Source organism: Scomber japonicus, chromosome 13, assembly GCF_027409825.1.
Source record: "Scomber japonicus isolate fScoJap1 chromosome 13, fScoJap1.pri, whole genome shotgun sequence".
NCBI classification, from domain to species: domain Eukaryota; kingdom Metazoa; phylum Chordata; class Actinopteri; order Scombriformes; family Scombridae; genus Scomber; species Scomber japonicus.
In genome coordinates, this window is record NC_070590.1 from 13,829,739 (window position 1) to 13,851,050 (window position 21,312).

The window sequence follows — 21,312 nt, forward strand, 5'->3', positions numbered from 1 at the left end:
CGCAAGATGTCTGACAGAGGAGACACTGACTTCAGAACTACACAGGGAAAAAATAAAAATAAAATCTTCTTTCCCCTCGACAAAAGTTCACATTTTAAAAACATTCACATGTACACTTATTCTAGGTGTACTTTTCACAAACCATCAGTTTCTACCAACAGTAGAAACATCATTAAACATTTTGATAGTTTTAGTGACTTTAGTGTTACATAATATTACAACTGTTCCTTCAAAAATCCCGTATTAACTATGATTTTTGTATTGTTAAAATACATTTAAAGAACAAATATAATCAAAGAGTACCATTCTCAAAGAAAAGAAAAAAATGCATATCCATTCATGTTCATATCTCTGAATCATTCATCAGAAACACGAGAATCAAGAATACTGCTTGAAGAAGAAAAAGACAACATGTGCAGCTTGACATAATCAACAAACATTTTGACCAGGAATTCATTTCTACCTCAGTCATAAAAAATCAAATAAAAACATTGTGGTGTTATATTGACCTATTCAGCTAAAAACAGGACAGGCAAGAGATGCTTTAGCACAATATATCTACTGAAGTGGGAACAGAATAGAGGAGCTTGGTTGCCTAGGTCCAAAATAGATAATGATGTCATCAGTTAAAAGTAGGCCACACCCTCCTGCAGAATATTTCCCTTGATCTAACTGGCAAATTGAAAAACCTTAAAAAAAAAAAAAAAAAAGTCACCAGCTTCTTGTTGCATTCAAATTCAGCCTCGAATTGCGGGCCAAAAGAACACATTTCATTTTGAAATCCCATATCCTATTTTTTGATCAAGTTCATTGTTCACAAAATGGACTATATTAGTGTTATTAATGTACATTGTTTAGTTTGCACTCTTCTGTTGTCTCTCCACCTTTTGGATGCACCAAAAACAAACAGTTACATTTCAGGCAGTTAACTAATGGCCCAATTATACTGGGAATAATATTTAACATCAAACAATGGGTTTAGTATCATATAAAAACAAAAACACAAAAAGATCATCTTACTGCACATTAGCAAATCAAAATATGTACAAATCTACAAGAGTAATAGAATTTCTGAATAGGCACTTTAATTTAAAAGAGATCAGCCAGCCCTCAGTCATCTCTGATGATACAACATCACAAAGACGCAGCAGTTACGTTTGTTTGTTTGTTTTTTTAGAAAAAAGATTAAACCAGATGATGACACAGAACTCACAGAAAGACATTAGCCCTAATAAACACATCAGTAGATTTAGAGGATTTCATTCTGACATCAGCCAAACACACACATACCTATAAAATACACACACAGGGAAGCTCTAGTATCCAAGTATAAAGTAAAAGCATCTGCTACATTTTGAGAAGGAGATATTTTTAACATGTGCACCTGGTAAAGAATGACAAACTCCTGGACTGAATACCTACTGCCCTTGTGACTCCGCCACTGTATGTACTTTGTGCGGGAGGAGTCGTAGTGCTTTATTTTAGCAGGAAGCTACCGAACGACAGCGTCTCACCACCAAGCTGTCTTATTTTTGAACAGGGAAAGATAATCATTACTGTCACGCTAAAAAAACAAAAAACAACAACCAATAAATAAATAAATAAATCATTATATAAATAAAACCACTTGTTTGTTAAATAAATAAATCAACGTGTGAAAAGACTGACTGAGAAGAGAAGAGGCAGGCAGTGTTCAAATTTAAGGTAGTACAGACGCTCCTGGACTTTGACGCAGAAGCGGTTTGAGGTTTTTTTTGTCTGTTTGTTTTGTATAGTTTTGGTTTTTTTGGCCTAATTTTTATTAACAATCTATAACCCTGTTTCAGAAAAAAAAGTCTTCAAGTTCAAAGCTCCAAACACACAGTCTGTGGATACATTAGTAAGATTAGTAATATCACTGTAGTGTAAATGCTCCTTAACAACACCATATGTGACCAAATGGTGCCAGAGCAAAGTTTCATGTTGACTCAGAAATGTTGAACAGTTCATGTTAGAAATACTTGAGTGAAGCTTAACAAATACAGGACCTGTTGTCAGGATCAACTTCACCACAGAGAAAAGAGTAAACTGCATATGAAATGTTTAGAGATCGCCTCCTATTACCAGAGGAAGCTTTTTTTTAAGAGAGCACAGACAACAGCACTGGTATATCACCACAGTAGTACAAACTTAGGAGCAAATACTACAGCCCCAATTTTTCTTTTTCTTTTTTGCTTCCTTAAATGGTGGTTAAATGTGCATCTTGCATGATTTTTAGTAGCCTATTAACTTGAGGTGCTCTTGATTTACAGTACCTTACCTTACATGTAGTGCAGTCACATTCAAGATTACAGTAATACACCTCAATGATAAGTTAAATCAAGCACGCCTCAAGTTCTATTTTAAACCTGCATGTTGGACAGAGAGGTGATCTCGTCAACACGAGGCTTTAATATTATACTGTAAATGCAGTTTGTCCTTTTAATGAAAAATAAATTAAAACAAATCAACTAACAAATCTGATAGAATCAATTTTCTTGTGAAATCAAGTTGGATGATTTGTGATTTTTGAAGCTGAAAACAACAAACTGCATCCTGACAGCCTTCTTACAGTCTGTGCCTGCGAGGGTCAGAGTGTGGTGGTGAAGGTGGGGGAGGCAGGGTGACAGTGGTCGGAGGGTCCATTGGGTCATCCATGGGAAGGACCAGGCGGGTGCCGCGGATCGCCACTTCATTTTCCGCCAGGGCGAGCTCATGATCCAAGCCTTCATCAGCTGGACCCCCACCAGTGCTGGCAGTGGAGCGCTTGCGGTTGATGGTGTGGGACCCAGACGCATCTGTGCTGACAGTGACGTCAGCGTACATGGAGCTCACGCTGGCATCGTTCAGGATGAAGTCAGACTCATCATCATGGAGTGGACCTTCGTTCTGGTGTGCGGAGAGGGATCATATCAACATCACTCATGACACTTATCATATATATATATATATATATATCTCTGATGATCAATAAGTTACTGATTGGACATTTAATCAAGTGATAAGTCGGATAAGTCCAAACCTCATATGCCTGTGGGCTGGTGAGGCATCGTGCCAGAGGTCCACAACAAGATGGCATAGTAGCAGTGAGAGGAGGGCCACTGTGAGTCAGGAGCGGTTTCAAGTAGCTAGAGAAAAAGTGTCAAGGACCTCTAACAGTTTGATTTAGTTAAAGTTGATTGGTCAACAAGCTAATGAAATTGTGTCAACGCCGACTCACTAAAGCTTGTATCTATTACAGTTGAAATAATGCCATACCATCAGTACCTTCCTTACTCATCATTCAGGATCAACAGGCAGTGGGTGAAATCACACAGGCCAAAACAAAAACAGACACACTGCAACAGAATGGAAATATATTATGTATTGCTCCTTTAATATCAAGCCTTTTCAGAAAATTCTGAGTAAAAGTAAAATTGTTTGTGTGCACATAGCTAGTGACAAAATATTGTGTATGGCTCTTTAATCAACCTGTATAGTAGAGCAGGCAGGTGTTGTGTATTTCTTCAAATTTGTAAACAGTGCCCTCTGGTGGTTGAAGCTGAACATCTGCAGCATCTACATTTATGAAGGTGATACATGGCTAAAAGGATACTTGTGATCAAAGTTATACCAGATCTTGAAGGGCCAGGCACTCTCGTGTTTGGTGTTCCTCCTCTGTGATCCATCCAACATCGCTGAACCCTGTCAAACACAAAATTACTTTGATTAATCAAAGATTTTTTTAAGGCACTCACAAACTAAAATCTCTAAAACAAGAGATTTCTAGTTGTAGTAATAACTTACGGAGACTTCTTGATCAGAGTCAACACCCACCCTGAATGAGAAAAGATAGCATGGTGACTTTGACAGAAAAGCATTCAACAGAATGAGAGATGAATGCATGCAAACACATGCACAACCTTACGGTATACTCATGAAGGACAGCATGGGGGTGGTGCCACCTCCACAGATCCAGACAGTGAAGAAGACAATTAGAAGGGTGGTTGTAAACATCATCTGACGGGCATAGGTCGCTGTGTCTCGGATAGAAAGGGCAAAAGTCATCGCCCCACGCAAACCTGGAGAACACAGAAGACGAGACAGTGTGAGAATGAGTGTGTGTTGGTGTGTTTCATCACAGCACTGCTTGAGGCGCTGTGCAACTTTCAGGATGGCAGTGTTGGTCCACCGCTTTGATCCAGACTGAAATCTCGACAACTATTGTTAGGTTTGCTGTGGAATTTGGTACACACATTCATGGTCCCAATAGGATCAATTATAATAACTCACCTGACTGCCATCACCTTGTCAATATTAAATTTTGTCCACTTATTTGAAAAGATGTGGTTCCAAGATGGCACCAGCTATAAGCAGCAACTCTGGACTACAAACAGACGAGTGACATGACACCTCGAGACATCAGTCTTTACTTACAGTCTACAGTCTGTGTTTGCATGCTGACTATTATAACTGCTACACATTAACATGAAAATGCAAGCATTATCATCATGAGTATGTCAGCATTCTTATTGATGTGGGCATTTTTTGGGGGTGGGCGGTTTAACAAACTCTCAGTCGAACCCTGAAGTGTGAGTTGATGGAAAACTTTTTAGTTTCAGAACAGCTGATTAGAGTCATCAACTCTGAGTAAGTTCACCCTGAGTTAAGCTTGTGTGTGGTGAATTTAAAAAAAAAACCCACATCATTAATAGATCTGACTCTATGCTTCACCATGGCAACAGGTGAATAAAAGGCAGAGCCTCCATTTTAATCCAGTGGAGGTAGAGATATTAATGCATGCATATGAAAGACGACAATAAGTTATCACAATAAAGTTTTATTCAGTGTTGACTATTATTCATTCACTTTATCATGAAGATTAAGTGAAATCTGACTATCAGGCTGGAGGTAGATATATTTGTTCAGTTTTAATTTGACTGGGGACAAAACACAGGAGGCAGCAACTGAAGATGGAAAATGTAATAAATATTTCATTGCTCTAACAGACTGACAGTTGTTTCGTGCAGAGTCACAGTGTTATGACAGAGGGACACGCAGAGGTTTTATACTGAGCTGAGACTGAATTCACTCTACATAATATTTGAATGTGAAGGTAAAAAACGCTGATAATAACTGATAATACATAAAAGCAGTAACTTTTAGAAAGCCTTTGTGTAACAAACTAATATCCCACCAGGATTTCGATTGTGACAGTAAACCTCGGCTAATTAATGCATTTCGATACTTTCACGTCTGGCTCTCTGCTAGCGACCAGGTTAGCTTTACCATGGTAACTGACCCAAGTTAGCTTTCTTGGAGGGAAAACCCTGAGTTTCCCTCATCTCAGGGTGAACAAACTCAGTGAATCAGCTGTCTGATTAAGTGATGATACAGGGCATAAGATGTTAATTAAAACGTCAAACAATCATTAAAAATGTTGAGGGGATGTTCTGAGAGGAAAATATTCACATGTTCTGAATAATAAAAACAATATGGCCCTTGTGGTTTCAGACACAGTCATGCAGAGACATGTAGGGGATTTCTAGTATTCACGTTTCACCAGAAAATGTCAGCTGATGTAAGCTTGTTATTCATAATAGTGTATCTGAGTAAGTGTGTTTATGGTCTGAAAGGAGTCTCGGTACACTATTATCTAGGCTCATGTTCTTAAACCTACAGGGTTATTCCATTGCACTGACTGTACATTTTAATGGTCCTGGTTGAAAAAAGGTTTTACTTGATTTAGGTCCAAGACAACAGGAGCTCTGTACCTGCAAACATCATGACGTGCTGAAAGTTGGATCCAATCTTGTTCCTACGGCCCAGGTTGAGCAGAAAGGACAACGGGTAGATGTTAGCCGCCCTGCCAAGAAACACTGCCACCTACACAACACAGCAAGGTCAAGGACACAACACTCTGAGAAGCAGTACTAGTGTAGGCAAGTTGAAAACAATTGTGGGTAGATAACCGGATGGAAAGTCTATCTCATTGTTAACTGCTCTTTCTGTTTCCTCTGTTATTCTATGGCTCACTGACACACTGAATAACATGTTTTAAAATGCATATGCTGCATATATGGATTATTATCAGCAACAATGGTAGCATTAGCATTTACTAAGAACAATATGTGATTATATGTTGTCCATAACTGATGCAGATAGGTCTAGCCTTGGGGTTGTTATGTGGGCTGCATTGTATACATACAAGAGCCAGAGACAAAACTCTGTGACTAATACTGAACTATAAGAACTATTTACTAAGAACAATATGTGATTATATGGAACAACATTCATGTACGGAGCATCTAGGAAGACCTTGATTTGTTTGTGTGTTTGCGCATTAACACAGAGCAGAGTCAAGGATACAAAGGCTCCAATAATGAACAAAGGGTTGAAGACGTGAGACTGGAATGAGAAGAGCGTCAGGCCCATGTAGGAGAAGATGAAGTTCTCTGCCAGGAAGTTCAGCAGCTCAAACAACTGAGAAGGAGACAAATAAACATACACCCTGGATGAAAGCTGATTCACAGTGTTCATTTTGAATAGAAAGCTTGATGAGAAAGTTTCTTGGGATTAAACTTTACATTCACACAGTGTAGTCATTGGATAACTCAAGCTTCCATAACCTGAAATATCAATGTTTCATGTTGAAGCCAATTCAGGCAAATTTGCATTGTTAATTTAGCCGTTTAGCAACCCAAGAAATATAAATAACAGGACTAAAAACTGAAAAGGCACAAAAATTGAACTAAAATAGACTGTGCAGGTTAGATGACAAAATTGTTCATAACAGGAAAAAATGTTAACTCCCTGTATTCAATTATGAGTTTATTGCATTCTTTAATAATGAATTTATAGTCATAAAATACAAAAACTATTCATTAACTCCACCACCAAACTGTGCAGCCACATGTAATATATGTCAGCAGCTACTCTTGAATTACTAAAGTTGCATTGCTCTTAAAATGTGTTTCCTCCTGATTTCTAAACATAACTTAAAACAGTTACAGCTGACGTCCTGAACTGCGCATCCAGCTAACTGACAAGCTCAACATTAGTGATCTTAATACAAAAAAAAACATTTTGCTCTGGTACTGCAGAACGTATCTATCTTATGAAAAACTCGCTGTTGCCGTCAATACAGCTGACCACACGTGTTTACAAAGTTCATATCGTATCTAACCCACTAAAAACTGTTGTGTGCTACTTATATGCACCGTGATCTGAAACTATTGTCTGGTGCTACGGTGTGATGTGTTTGTTATTATCTAGTCTCTATATGCTTACTTTTATATCTGTTCAACAGCACTCAGATGACACAGAGCTATTTTTGTTAGAGGGACTCGCTGCATCAGGACAATCAGGTCTCGGTTTCCACACATACATGACATCAAGGTTATGATTTCTTAGAACTGAGAAGCACATCCTCTCTTCCAAGTATGTTCTTTTGAGGCGTTTCTGTGTTTTTCTTAAAATGTGTGACTTGTAAGCTAGATTTTTAAAACGCTACACAAATACATTTATTATCTTTAATATTATTAGTAGTAGTTGTTTCAATAGTAGTAGGGGTAGTATTTACAGAGTGTAAACTGTTTTGATAAGACACTGAACACAATGGTATCAAGTAGAAAAGGTTTGTGAGGATGTATCACCTGTTTGGTTCTGTCCTGAGAATCAGGTGAGAGATTGTTGAAGGTGTAGTGAGCCTGAGTGATCCCACAGAACAGCACAGCTACAACACCTGAATAAAGAAATACAGACAGTCATTTCAGGATGGGGAGCAGGTAAGAGAAACAGTCTGCATTTGTTTTTACAGCGTCATGTAATACAGTCTGTAATACAGTATATGATATACTTCAGTAACCCGTTATGCATCCACCAGTGGATATACTCATGTAAAACTCTATAAAGAAAATAATAACCCAAAAACAAATTACAATCATAATAAAAAATATTTGTTTCCATGATAAAAAATACATTAAAAATACTAGTGACATATTACAGTTTTTTTTCAAAAACAAAAAATGACTCATGGAAACCAGTTTTCTCTGCTAATCTTGTGAGTCATGAGAATAACCAGACAAACGAAAACCAGCATCAACACTGTCCTGTGACATAACGCCACTTCACAGTGTGTTGCTGTTAGTTCAGATAGTTTCCTGTGTGACTGTGTTCAAGATTCATCTTTCTTACTGTGTCAAGTGTCACCAAAAATAAATAAATAAATAAACTTTAAACTTAATTGATCTGGATGCTTAATGGAAGGTCACTATAAAGACTTTCATAAAGTAGGAAAAAAGGACATTATATACATAGCTGAAATTAGATGCCGAAATTGATGCTGTTTGAATAACCTGGCCTCAAGAGTACCTGTGAATCCGCAGGCCTCAGCCAATAAGAAGGTGCTCCAGGACATGAGGAAAAAGAGAGCTGTCTCCAGCAAGGGGAAGTCCCTCAGCTTAGTGAACTTGGTGACGTGATGACGGGAAAGTCAAGGAGTAAAACAAGAAGTGGCATCAAGTTCCAGCAGAAATACAGACACAAGTGACAGACAGTGTGATTGAGGTATAAAGGAAATCGCTTTGAGACAGTCTGAACAGAGGTGGAAAGGATATAAGAGCAGTCATGACTCCAGTGGCCACTCCGAGAGCAAAGGATCCACTGAAGACACCCAGGAAGATGCCAAAGGATTTCAACAAGGCCATGGCCTCAAAGCTGTGGCTGTTGTCTCCAGTAGGCTGGTACGCCACAATAGAGCTGAGTACACGGAAACAAACACATTACATGGAAAAAGGAAACAGGTATTTACTAAGAATCCAGTAAAGGAGAAGTGGCTGACTGTTAAATACATGCTCACACTAACTAGGAAATTCTGAAAATGTGGTCAGGCATTACTGTAAGTCAAACCTGCAGCAACCCAAATCCAAGAATGGTTGACAGCACAAGCCGTCTGATTTTATGTAGATTTAGAGGATTTTTGGTAACCCCCTTAAAAATAGTAATTAAGTATTAACACACAATCATCGGAGTTGGGTTTTACAGTCATAAAAAGGGAGGAAGTTAGGGTTTTGCATGCTTAAATCTAATTCGATCTTGGATATCTCAACATCCTTTGGTTCATATCCAATAAGAGAACTAATAAGATACAGAAGAAGCCAATTCAGGCACAGGCCAAATTACCTCAAGACCAAGCAAACAAATCACTAGCACTAATAATCAGCATCCATAAACCTTTCACACACTTGTATAATCAAACTTTAATCAAAAATAGTACTTTCTGGTCATTTACAGGCTCTATGCAACATATAGAACACTAATGGATGATGCCAGGAGTGGGTATGAAGCAGGGGCAGAGGGTTTTGGGGGGGGGGGGGGGGGGGGGCTTCATTCTAATGGGTGGTGGTTCATGGCTACAGTCTAAAAGATCTGCATCACATCGACTGAACTGAGATAATCAGGTAGTAACGCTGTGGCTCTGCCAACACAACCACACTATAACAGCCCCACCCACCCACCGAGGAGTCAATGTCTGGTTTTCTTCCAGCCATTCCTCCGGCCCCTCGGGCCAGACTGGGCCATCGTCTCCTGGGGAGAGTACAGCTCCAGCCCCCTGCCTGCCCTGCTTCTCCAACCGGAGGATAACACTGCATACATACGTGCAGGTAGACGACGAATGACACAGATGGGTGGAAGACGGCAAGCAGTGAAATGACAGGGAGTGATGTTAGTATGATTAGTGTCCATTTATGTGCAGTGTACAAAACAAACAGCTGGATTTGCTCCAATTAGCCTGATTATGGAGCACCTGAGCAATACCACACTAGGAATTGATGTGAAACTACTTTTGTGAAAAAGAAGTGGAAAATATTGTAGCTGTGTGTGCGTATTTCTGTGATGTGTTATGAATGCTTACGATGAGAGGACGATAGCCACGGCATCATTAAGGACACTCTCCCCAAACAGCAAAGCATACAGGTCCACATCTACCTTCAGCTCATTGAAGATAGCCAGCACTGTCACTGAAACAGAGGAGAAAAAATACTCACACATAGAAGGAAAGTCCTCAAACTATTGTGGTATAAGTGGAAAGATCATGTGCCAAGCAGCTACTATATTGAATGAATGGATACTGGAAGCTAATGTGGCACTACCTACCTGGGTCTGTTGCTGAAACGATGGCCCCAAAGAAGAGGCAGTCAGTGAAGAAAAAATCTCCTCCAAGCTGGCCCACAACTTTCATGAAGGACACAAAGCCATACATGATCAGCCTAGGAGGAAAGAAGGATGTCATAAAAGACACTAGCGCCACTTTAACAGTCAATAAACTGATCAGATGAAATAGCCAAAATCTTTCATCTGTTATGTATTTGAGTGTGGATGTAAAGTATCTCAGGGTTACTTCAGAAATGATCAAATAACTTACCCGATAACAAAGCAGGATATAACTGTTCCCATGAAAGCATAGGCCAGGATGGAGCCAATATTTCTGAAAAAATGTCTCTGAGACAGATAAGGACAAAGATTTAATAAAACTTATACTTAGGGCTACAACTAGCAATAATTTTGATTTATTTTCTCAATCAATTAGTTTTTTAGTCTACAGTAAGGGTCCACAACCCAAAGATATTCAGTTTCTGTCATAGAAGATTAAAGAAAGCATAAAATATTCCCATTTCAGTTAATTTAATTACTACAGACAACAGAATTTTATTTTTTTTTCCTGAAAAAAAGAAAAAATCAAAACAATTCATTGAATATCAAAATAGTCGATTAATTTTATAGCAATCAACTAATCAATTCAGCGACTAAAGTTGCAGTTCTAGCGTATTTGTGTGTCTGTTTTTACTAGGGCAAAATAGACAAATTTCACAATAATAATGCAAGTCATGTCAAAAATAGAAAAAAAGTATAACTTGTTATTTTCTGTAGTACTGCTCTATGCTGCATACTACAATATAGTGTAAAAAATAACAAGCTCTGATTATTAAATAATATTGCCTAATTTAGTGAAGAAAAATTCAATTTGTCAATTAGTTTATCATAACCGTATCTCTTTGTAATTTTCTTACCCTTTTTAGACTGTAACCAGCGTGGAAGATGATGGGAGGCAACAAAATGTTGAAAAACACTTCTGGGTCAAAGGTCACCTGTAGACAGGAGTAAGTTATAAGAAGTTAAATTAATATTTGCAAGTGTCTTTCTGTGTATGCAAACTGGTAAACTCAAATTTACCTGCTAACATTTGTACATTGTTATAAATAGAGATCATGTTTAGGTATGTCAAAGTTTGCAGATGTTGTTTTTCACACTGAAAAGAAAGAGAGACAAAGCCAACAGTTTTTAATCAGGGACTTTAAATGTTACCTGTTACAATATATCCACAAGACTCATTTTCCTGCCATTTGGTGACTGCCAGCTGGTAAACTTATATGCTGTGTTGAGGGGGGCATACCAAAAACAACCATTTGAGTGCTTCACTCAATCCTCCATCTGCCATCTACTTGCCTTTCTCAGCATCTCATCGTCCTGCACTTGGTGACCCTTCCCCCGGCTGACTTCCCCCTTCAGAGTGTACTCGTAGAATCGCCCGCTGACATTGACCAGCAGAGTAGCAGGACTGGCATTGACAGCACAGCTCAGGATTACATCACTCGTGCTCTGGGGCACATGGACTCCAAACCGCAGGATCACACCTACCAACAGGCCTTTAGGGAGAGAAGAGAGGAGGAGGAGGGGAGAGGAGAGGGAGTGAAGCCAAAGAAGTTAGAAAGGTTTTGGACTAACTATCATTTGTGAAGGGATTTAGGGTGAGATTCTATTTGAAACACCTGCCCTGAATTATTTTGGTGTGCTACATATTTCAATTAGATCAGGGGGGTCTTACAAAAACAAATATTAATTAGAGCAAGCAGGTATTTTTGAAAGGGGTGGACTTGATTATTGTGAGAGGGGAAATTGTCAATATAACCAATTCATCAAAGCACATTTATGCTGCATAGTGAAAATGAGTGATGGTGCAAATGCTTGACAACAATATCCTATATTTTCAAACCATTTCATTTTTGTTTCTGTTCCGACTATCCTTCCTTCATTCCTCTTGGAAGATCACTTTCAATGTAAGTGATGAGGTCCAAAATCCACAGTGTGTCCACGCAAAAATGCATTTTAAATATATCTGAGGCTTATATGAGGCTTCAGCAGTCTGAGTTAGTCATATCAAGTGGATATCTGCCACATTCACAGTCTTTTTAGCATCAAAATGACCTCTTTGTGTTTCCTCGAATAGTTTCCCCATTGAGCTGTAACAAAACAGAGACTTTGGCACTAAAAATACTGTGTCATTAAAAGATATTTACTTGATTCGACTAATTTCGACAGCTCAAGCTATTATCTCCAGAAAAAACTTTTTAAATACATATTTGCACAGGAGGACTGTGGATTTTGTCCTACCACACATTTCATTGTAAGTACATTATGAAGGGATCTTCTAATGATCAATATGAACAGGAGGAATGATGATGGCAAGAAAAACCTCTTCCAGTGTTCACTTAGGTTAATACTTGAAACACTATCTATTGCTAATTTGAAAATACATTTTCGATAGAATATCAACAGCAAATTGAATACTAACCTCAGACAAAAATATACATTTTGAAAGGTCACACTAACACTATGCTGCCAGAGTCTCACAGTGTCCCTTTAACCCAAAGACTAAGCTGTCAGGTTAGCTTACTGGTCCAGTCTGAGGAGCTAACAACATCATAGCCAGCTAGCGTTAAGGCTAAGTAAAGTTAATTGATTGACATTCACGTTAGCTAGCGTTGGCCATCTTACCATAGATCATGGCAAGTCCTGTTTCGTGCAGGAACCTGAACCGCCGGTGTTTGAACAGCCATATAGTTAAAATGGTGAGTGTTAAGAGCATTATGAATATGAGTAGATTGGCACTGTCCTGTCGGTGGCTTTCCTCAGCCATCCTCTCAGTTGCGACGTTGTCCATCGCATTGCTTTCGCCTTGGCTCCCGACGAGCAGGAATGTCAACAAAAAAGGCAGCGACAGGAGCGCTTTCGACGGTTTAACACCAAGAAAGCGTCTAATTGTGAATCCCATAGTGGCTTTCTGTGTTACATTTGTCGTTTAAGTAGTGTTGGTTGTATTGGGAGACTACTGCTTGGACGAGAAATCGGCTGACAGCTCCTTCCGCAGCCGTTATCAAAACGCGTTTTCTTTTTTTACCCCCTCCACCTGTTTTCTGCGAAGATCCGCCCCTATGCTACCTCTGATTGGCTCTGACTTTGATATATTCACCATAACCCAATCTTGGCACTTGACGTGCTAATCTAAAAAGACGAAGGTAACGAGCACTAGCCAATCAGAGGAAGAATAGGGAGGGACTTCACGGAATGCGGGTAAGAAAAAAATAAGTCTACCAAAACACTGAAACTTCCGGTTCTTCAAAATAAAAGTGGTAGACCTGGCAACAACCCTTCATGGTGACTGAAGGTTTTGTTGTCGTTACACAAATTAGACAATGAAATACACATAGAAAGTATATAAATGGACACAAACAATCAAACATATTAATACCAGCAGAATAAATATAAATCAGCAATATATAATGTCTAACGATAAATAGTATCATAATGACATTGAGTAGGAGTACAATAAGGCAGTCCCACATATCTCTAAACCTTCATTATAATGGAAACATGTAATTAATTGTAAACTATGCAAATGCTTATATTATTTATAGATACTGTGTAACTTTAATGTACATTATGGATCCTGCTGAATGCAGTGATGAAAGGCACTGGTTGCACTGTAACTTTAAATGAGTATGTCCCATTCATACCTCTGTTGAAAAAGGCCACTTTCTTTTTTCTTATTACAAAGTAAGTTAATGACTTGACTTTGTAAATGAAAGTGTATTTACTTTACTCTATTAAGTATCTGCAAATATAGTTGACACACTGTCAGATGACAGTCACAAGACAGATTTCAGGACCAGTGACTCCCTTCCTTTCAGTGTATTGTATATAAAAAAGTATTTCATAGTCTTGGTTTGAAATTTACTTGAGTGATATGAATTTTTATAACTTGCCATGTGTTTTGCTCTTATTTGTCTTATTTGTGATATATTTGATGTAAGATGGTCCCAGATGAACAACTCAAATATTTTAATATTTCTCTAATATTGCTTCTCTAATACTTGTGCCAACATCACATTATTGATTTTAAGTCAAGTTATTTGATTTCTGGTCTCACCTATAGGATGGATGTGATGATCATACACAGAAATACAGTACATACGCCATCATACATCACATGCACCAGAATGTAGTATTAAGCACTGTAAGACATTGTGTTGTATTTAGCAGCATGAATACATACATATATGTATGTATTCATTCACCTACATATATATATCAAAAAGTAACAACATTACATCAAATAAATATTTCATTTGACTATGTCAATGTTTCACAGTTAGCTGAAATATTTGGATGACTGTGCAAGGCTGTACAGACAGTGCAAGAGTTGAGCAAAAGTTTCTTTGAATTTCGCAGTCAACAAAAAAGAAAGAAACACCAATTCACTGTAAATTAGTTAAGATGGCCTGATTGTCAAATGGCACGTCAGAGATCAAAGGCAAAGTTAAAAGTTGGTCACAGAAGTGGGGGTTGAATGGTTACTGTTAATGAAATTATATTCAGTAATGCAGGTCACTTGCAAATTTGTCAGCTGACAAATAACTTGATTTGAAAACTCCATTGTGATAACTTGAAATGTTGTTTATTAAAACAAAAATAATAGTGTCTGATATATATGTATCAATAGACCTACAATATTATTTACCATAAATATTATTGTAGTCCCTGGGACTCTAACACCTTATCAAGAACATCCCTCAGCTGCAAACTGTAAATTATTACTTTATATTAAAAATGTTTTACAAATTGTCTCTGTGTTATTTTGTATTTTTCACAGCACAAAGCCTATCATCTTAATCTATGGCCTAATATCGTGACAGCTTCCTCTGACAGGAAACAAAACCCACAAAAGTCAAACGCAGGAACAGCACACACAGAACTAAATGTGCGACGCATCGATACTCAGATGTAGAAGTTCAGCCATCGTGTACTTTCATCGTGCCACGATGCTGTCTATACTGTTTCTGCTTCTCTGTCTGACAGAACATGGGTTTGCCAAAGAACCTCCTGGTAAGAACATTTAAGATTGTTAAATTAAATATTAAGTTATAGGAAACTTATCTTATATTTGATTTTAGCCTAGATGTGTCTGAGCAGTTTTTCTGTTTGCTTTAGAGCAAATCAGATTATATAGTTTCACATTGGGCTTTTTGATGTGAATTCTGTTGGTCTCTTGACAGATGTGGAATGTATTGTGGTGCATCTGAGCTCTGTTCACTGTTTCTGGAATAAGCAGGGGACTCCAGAGGTCAATTACACCATCAGCAGCTGGTTTGTAAAATCTGAATTTTTAATCTCACTCAATATAAGAATAAAAAATAGTCATCAAATGCTAAATTTAGAGAGCTCCAGAGGTCTTTGAAGTTAATTAAGAGTATCTTTGATTAACACGGGCCCTGACTTTTGACATCATGTAAGAATGTATATATTGTACAACAGAACATGCCCCTAAATTGATATGATATATAGCCCTTTATATCACCTATTACACAGCTCCTAACAACCAAAGTGCAAACTGCATATTACCTGATTATGAAGTGATCCATTACTATATTTAAAGTTGATATGACTGCATACTTTGCTTTTTGTGTGGATGACTAAATGGCAATTTTTATTCAGGTTCAATAGTGAAACTCCCAGTGAGTGTGTGACCTATCTGTCACAGAACAGCACAAACACTGGATGTATCCGTCCCTACAAGAAAAACCAGAGGTTCGGCTCGTTTTACACAAAGCTAACATATGGCAACAGCACTTTTCAGACCACCCATGACCTTAAAGCAAGAGGTACGTTTAATTACTGGAGTGCAACATAGTATTATTCCAAATAGTAAAGCAATTAATTAAAGAGATGCAGTTAAATTTGAAAGAAAGAGAATGAATATACCTACTGGTGCAGTATTTTCCAGGAAAGGGAAACAATGTTGTTATTCTCATAAAAAAAGACTTCAAGACACTAAAACTGGTACTTCTCCACTACTGTCATCACATTGTATATTTTCTGTGTCATCTGCAGTGAAGTTAAATCCACCAACCAACCTGACTGTCCAGAATGGCTCAGACTCTAACTTGTGGTTCTACTGGAATCAGACCTCTACAAGGTGTGTGGAAAGTGAGGTCCGCTACAGGATCAATAACAAGAAGTGGCAGGTGGGCAACTCAAAGGAACAGAAAAGAGATTCATTTTTGTCTTCATTCCCTCTTTTTTCATTCTGTGCTACATCATCTTCTCTGTCCTTCCTTCACCGCTCATCTCCTTTCTCCCTTGTCCATTCCACAGACATCTGAAGTCAGTGTTGGGAGGCAGAAGTACTGCATCAACTTGATATCTAGCAGTTCACAGTACGAACTGCAAGTGAGAAGCAGAATTGGGAATGACTGTGGAAAGTCTTTGTTCTGGAGTGACTGGAGTCAGCCTGTGGTGTGGGGATCCAACAATGGCACAGGTAAATATAACTTGCATAGCCTGTACAGAATGAAATGACGTCCATTTATTGTTGTACTGTGATGCTACAGAAATTATCAGCTAGAATCCTTGACAGTAACTCAAACTGGACCTGATGACGGATCCCTCATTTTCAGTCATCAAAATGGGAATGAAAGAATTTTAGATTTTTTGATGAATTCCTAAATGTTGACAAAGATACAGTACATGGTGTTGGTAGAGGTACCAACACCTGTATTATGATTGTTTCCAAACATAACACAGGTCAGTAAATGAGTTTTCAATGCCAGAAATGTAATTAAGGAGCCAGTATCCTACTGGCCAGGGGTTTTCAAAGTCTGAGACTGTGGGCCTCCCCTCAGACAAATCTTAGAAAAAGGTAACACCTCCACCCCATCCACCCCTTTAGTTTACTTTCTTAGTTTCACTCAGTTTTTGGATGCCTGTGGGATCATGATTATCTTTTCAGATTCCATAGACACTCAACAATTGAGCCAGGATAGTCTGATATTGCTGTTTGACTGAACCAAATACATGAAAAGGTCAGTCTGGGGGAGTTTATTAGTTTCTGAAACAGTAAAATTCCCCAGACCCACAATGTCTCTGAACTATCTCTGTAACTAGATCACCCACATCTAGGCTATTTTGTGTGTTAATTACTAATGTATAACTAATGTAATATTTTTTCCATTATAGGCCATAAAAAACAGTTCACATACAGTAAGGGCAATAAGGCTGTAAAACCTTAAGTATTTCCCTTTAAATCTGTACTGGGTTATTTGACTTCATGTTACTGAGAACTTTGTGACTTCTTTATCAAAGCACACATATCATCAGTCACAATTCACCCCCCACCCCTCTCTCTCCCTCCCAAACAGAGCCTAATCAACCGAACAGTTCAATGACTGTGTGGACCACAGTGCTGTCTGTCATGGGTCCCTTTACCCTCATCCTACTGGTCATAATGTTGCTGCACCATGAAAGGTGGGTTGGCCCATATGTCATGTGAAATAGTGGTAGTTGTAGGGTTAAAGTGTAGCCAAGGAGCATCAGCAACGTGTCCTTATTTACTCTTGTTTTCATTAATTTTGTTAAAATCAACATTTGATAAAATTGTTAATAAGTGTTGTTATTAGTATGCAGTAAAAAATATTAACTATTGAAAGTAGTGATGAAGTGATGATGAATGTTTTCAATCACTTGACATGTTAAAAGACTGTTTTGTATTTGTGAAATGTTTTTTTACTACAGTCCAAAAAGGGAGAACTTGGAGACATCATATAATAAGACATCATATAACCACAAGACATCAGTGATATACAGCAAGTTTAATGACAAACGTGAGATTAAGAGCAGGGACAAATATAGATGAACTGTTGTTGATATGATCATCTGAGAGTAAAAATATGCCTATTTAGAAGCGCTGCCAGGGATTTTGGGCCCCATGAAAATATATTACATCAATTAAAACTAATGTTCTAATAATTCAGGGCCCCTGTCAGTCACGGGCCCTTAGAATTGCCTTAACTTTTCACCCCTTTATGGCGCCCCTGTGCTTACGTCCTATACAGGCTCAGAATTATCTTCATCCCTGTGGTTCCAAAGCCATCGTTGATCCATCACGACATCGAGGTTAGTAGTATCTGGAGCTCAGTCACATGAAAAATGTGTATTCAATCTAATCTTTGTTGTGTGGCAGCTTATAAAATTATAGACTACAGCATTCATCAAAAGCATGGAGTTACTAACAGGAAGTTAAATCTGTAACAGTATAGCCTCAACACAAAGCCTGCTAATATAATAATTGTTACTGAGGACTATTAATATCTACTATGCTCATATTCAACTGATGAAAGGTCTATTTAGTAGAATAGTGACTGACAGCAATGTACTTTCATGTGAGGTGACTTAATAATCTAATCATGTATACTTTTTTCTCCTTTTTTTAAAGAATTGGCTGCAAATGTCCAAAGGCCTTAAAGAAGGTTTTAAGGCTAGCTACAATGAGCGTGCCTGTCCTGTCCGCGAGTACTGCCATGTCTCCCAGTCTGACAGTGAGAGCTCTGACAGCTCCACCTTCTCTGTCACCACTGACCAAACCGACTGCTCCATTTCCATCCCTTCCAACGAATCAGAAGAATCTACAGCCTGCTCCTCATCTTCCGAGGACGAGCAGGTTTCTGTTTAGGAGGTATCTCAGTAGGGTCAGATTTACCAAATCTTTGTCACCCAGACTTTCTCAAACTGACATACCTCTTGCATGACTAAGAGGATCTGATTTCTCTTTGAGCTACTTTAAAAAAAGTTAATTAAAGTAAGACTATTCATTTTTAAGGATATCAACCAACTGATGCAGTAGTTACAGGTAAAAAAAAATTAAAACCTCCTTAAAATGCCTGATCTTATTCGCTTATTTTACCACAAAAGATACTCTGTCAACCACTTTATTTATAGAGCACTTTTCAGTAACAAAATGCAGTTTAAAATTCTAATAAAAACCTGTGCTTTATGGTATAAATATATTTAGTGCTTAATATGTAACCAACATTGACTCTAACTCACTATGCAAGGAGAACAAGTTTAGGTTCCTCTAGCATGACTTAAAACTTCCCCTTCCTCTAATCCATACAAATTGTAATTGAACTGGTAGAAGCATGACAACAGTGAAAGCCCTAAAAAGTCACCACTTATAAGTCGATTTATTATTAGAGACAAATATTTCACACCACTGAGCTTCAACATTGTGTTAGTTTTGTAGGCCTCTCACTAACAGTTTGGATTCATTATAGTATAGGGGTGTTCATTCAGCTGTATGGAGCTCTACTGTTTTGGTGACCGACTTATGCGAAGTAAATATGTTGTATATTAAAATTTGCATTTATTTGGACCTGAGTGTGCATGAAAAAAAAAAAAATTCAAACGTTGCTGACTGACAATATCTTCAATATCTTGACGACAGGAAATGTAACTTCATCAGAGCAGCTATATTCTTGGGAAAAAGCTACACTAAAATCATGAAATGAAAAGCTATATTGTCAACACAGGACTTCATTGCTTAGCACACAGTATGATAAATGAATAACACCACTGGCTTCTTGTCAGTGCTTGCTTGGTTCAGTCAGGTAATTTCCTTGTCTGCAATTTTGAAGTTTCTTTCCATGAATTGAGCTACCTCTGTTGAAAAAGGCCACTTTCTTTTTTCTTATCCGCAGACCCCAGAGGTATACATTTTGTTATGTCTTACAGTTAGGCCTACTTTACCAGTTTTTCATGACTGTGTCAATCAGTTTGGTCCTAATGGCTTCATATCAGTTTTTCTGTTTCTGTTTAAATTAGTGCTATAGAAATACCAATGTTTTGTCCTGGGAAACCCCAGTCAAAAGCACTCAATTCCACCTATGCAGTTTTAATAGATGGAACTATTTATTGAGTTCATGTTTACCAACAGTCCTTATTTAAAGTATTACATACTATCAGAAGGGGCACTCTGTCTTTCATTTTGAAAGCTTTGTGGAAGGATTGTACTTGGGATAAAAGCTGCAGTTTGTATTAAAGAAAAGTATACATTATCCTTTGACACAATATGCAAATATCATATAAACAAATTCCTATTATGTAAACATCCTGACACATCCATCAGAACACAGTGCATACATAAACAATAAAGCAAGTACCACTATAGATGTTACAATGTATATGTGAATATGTATGGATGTGTACACTACACTATGATTAGTGGCTTATAATGTTTCAAGAAGACATAAGAAATAACATTTTGCTGTGATGGTTGTTTCTTACAGTAATTATTCAGTAATTCTTGTGTGTTAAATATGTTAGTAGGAACCCGTACATGTCAAATCTGCAACAAAAAGTTATTAAATTACTTTACAGAAGCAAGCTGGCTTATATCTCACACACACACATACGCACGCACGCACACACATGCACACCTTCACTCACACAATCAAATTCTCAGCAAAGCTTAACAAGAGTTGCAAAGCTGCTTGTACATTAAGCACTTCTTTAGCCTTCTTAGATCTCATTTTGAGTTTTGTTCATGAATGTCTTGTGTTGAAAAGTTAATGACTTGACTTTGTAAATGAAAGTGTATTTACTTTACTCTATTAAGTATCTGCAAATATAGTTGACACACTGTCAGATGACAGTCACAAGACAGATTTCAGGACCAGTGACTCCCTTCCTTTCAGTGTATTGTATATAAAAAAGTATTTCACAGTCTTGGTTTGAAATTTACTTGAGTGATATGAATTTTTATAACTTGCCATGTGTTTTGCTCTTATTAGTCTTATTTGTGATATATTTGATGTAAGATGGTCCCAGATGAACAACTCAAATATTTTAATATTTCTCTAATATTGCTTCTCTAATACTTGTGCCAACATCACGTTATTGATTTTAAGTCAAGTTATTTGATTTCTGGTCTCACCTATAGGATGGATGTGATGATCATACACAGAAATACAGTACATACGCCATCATACATCACATGCACCAGAATGTAGTATTAAGCACTGTAAGACATTGTGTTGTATTTAGCAGCATGAATACATACATATATGTATGTATTCATTCACATACATATATATATATATCAAAAAGTAACAACATTACATCAAATAAATATTTCATTTGACT

The 21,312-nt window shown here is 37.7% G+C and overlaps 2 protein-coding genes across 2 annotated transcripts; one reads left to right on the forward strand and one right to left on the reverse strand.

Moving 5' to 3' along the window:
• Positions 1-342: 342 nt before the first annotated feature.
• LOC128371190 (sodium/hydrogen exchanger 6-like) lies at positions 343-13,134 on the reverse strand. The gene is made up of 16 exons (XM_053331443.1): positions 12,835-13,134; positions 11,506-11,705; positions 11,070-11,147; positions 10,424-10,500; positions 10,156-10,268; positions 9,914-10,019; positions 8,616-8,757; positions 8,371-8,476; positions 7,653-7,741; positions 6,367-6,480; positions 5,772-5,883; positions 3,926-4,079; positions 3,805-3,835; positions 3,614-3,702; positions 3,041-3,146; positions 343-2,907 (listed from the first exon to the last, which is right to left on the reverse strand). The coding sequence occupies exons 1-16, from the start codon at positions 13,109-13,111 to the stop codon at positions 2,587-2,589; spliced, it is 2,115 nt and encodes a 704-aa protein (XP_053187418.1). The 5' UTR covers positions 13,112-13,134; the 3' UTR covers positions 343-2,586.
• A 1,961-nt stretch (positions 13,135-15,095) lies between these two features.
• Positions 15,096-19,112, forward strand: LOC128370872 (cytokine receptor common subunit gamma-like). Its single transcript, XM_053331056.1, has 8 exons — positions 15,096-15,222; positions 15,393-15,483; positions 15,832-15,998; positions 16,228-16,361; positions 16,492-16,657; positions 17,535-17,640; positions 18,228-18,288; positions 18,608-19,112. Exons 1-8 carry the CDS (start codon positions 15,096-15,098, stop codon positions 18,842-18,844), a joined length of 1,089 nt encoding a protein of 362 aa, XP_053187031.1. The 3' UTR covers positions 18,845-19,112.
• The last annotated feature ends 2,200 nt before the right edge of the window (positions 19,113-21,312 follow it).

Bases quoted from the DNA above. Each gene is read 5' to 3' on its own strand.
- LOC128370872 (XM_053331056.1), top strand. From the start codon at position 15,096: ATGTGCGACGCATCGATACTCAGATGTAGAAGTTCAGCCATCGTGTAC. The intron at 15,999-16,227 runs GTACGTTTAATT...TGTCATCTGCAG, and splicing joins CCATGACCTTAAAGCAAGAG to TGAAGTTAAATCCACCAACC. The intron at 16,362-16,491 runs GTGGGCAACTCA...TCCATTCCACAG, and splicing joins TCAATAACAAGAAGTGGCAG to ACATCTGAAGTCAGTGTTGG.
- LOC128371190 (XM_053331443.1), bottom strand. From the start codon at position 13,111: ATGGGATTCACAATTAGACGCTTTCTTGGTGTTAAACCGTCGAAAGCG. The intron at 10,269-10,423 runs GTAAGTTATTTG...CTTTCCTCCTAG, and splicing joins ATATCCTGCTTTGTTATCGG to GCTGATCATGTATGGCTTTG. The intron at 8,477-8,615 runs ATATCCTTTCCA...TCCCGTCATCAC, and splicing joins CTGGAGTCATGACTGCTCTT to GTCACCAAGTTCACTAAGCT.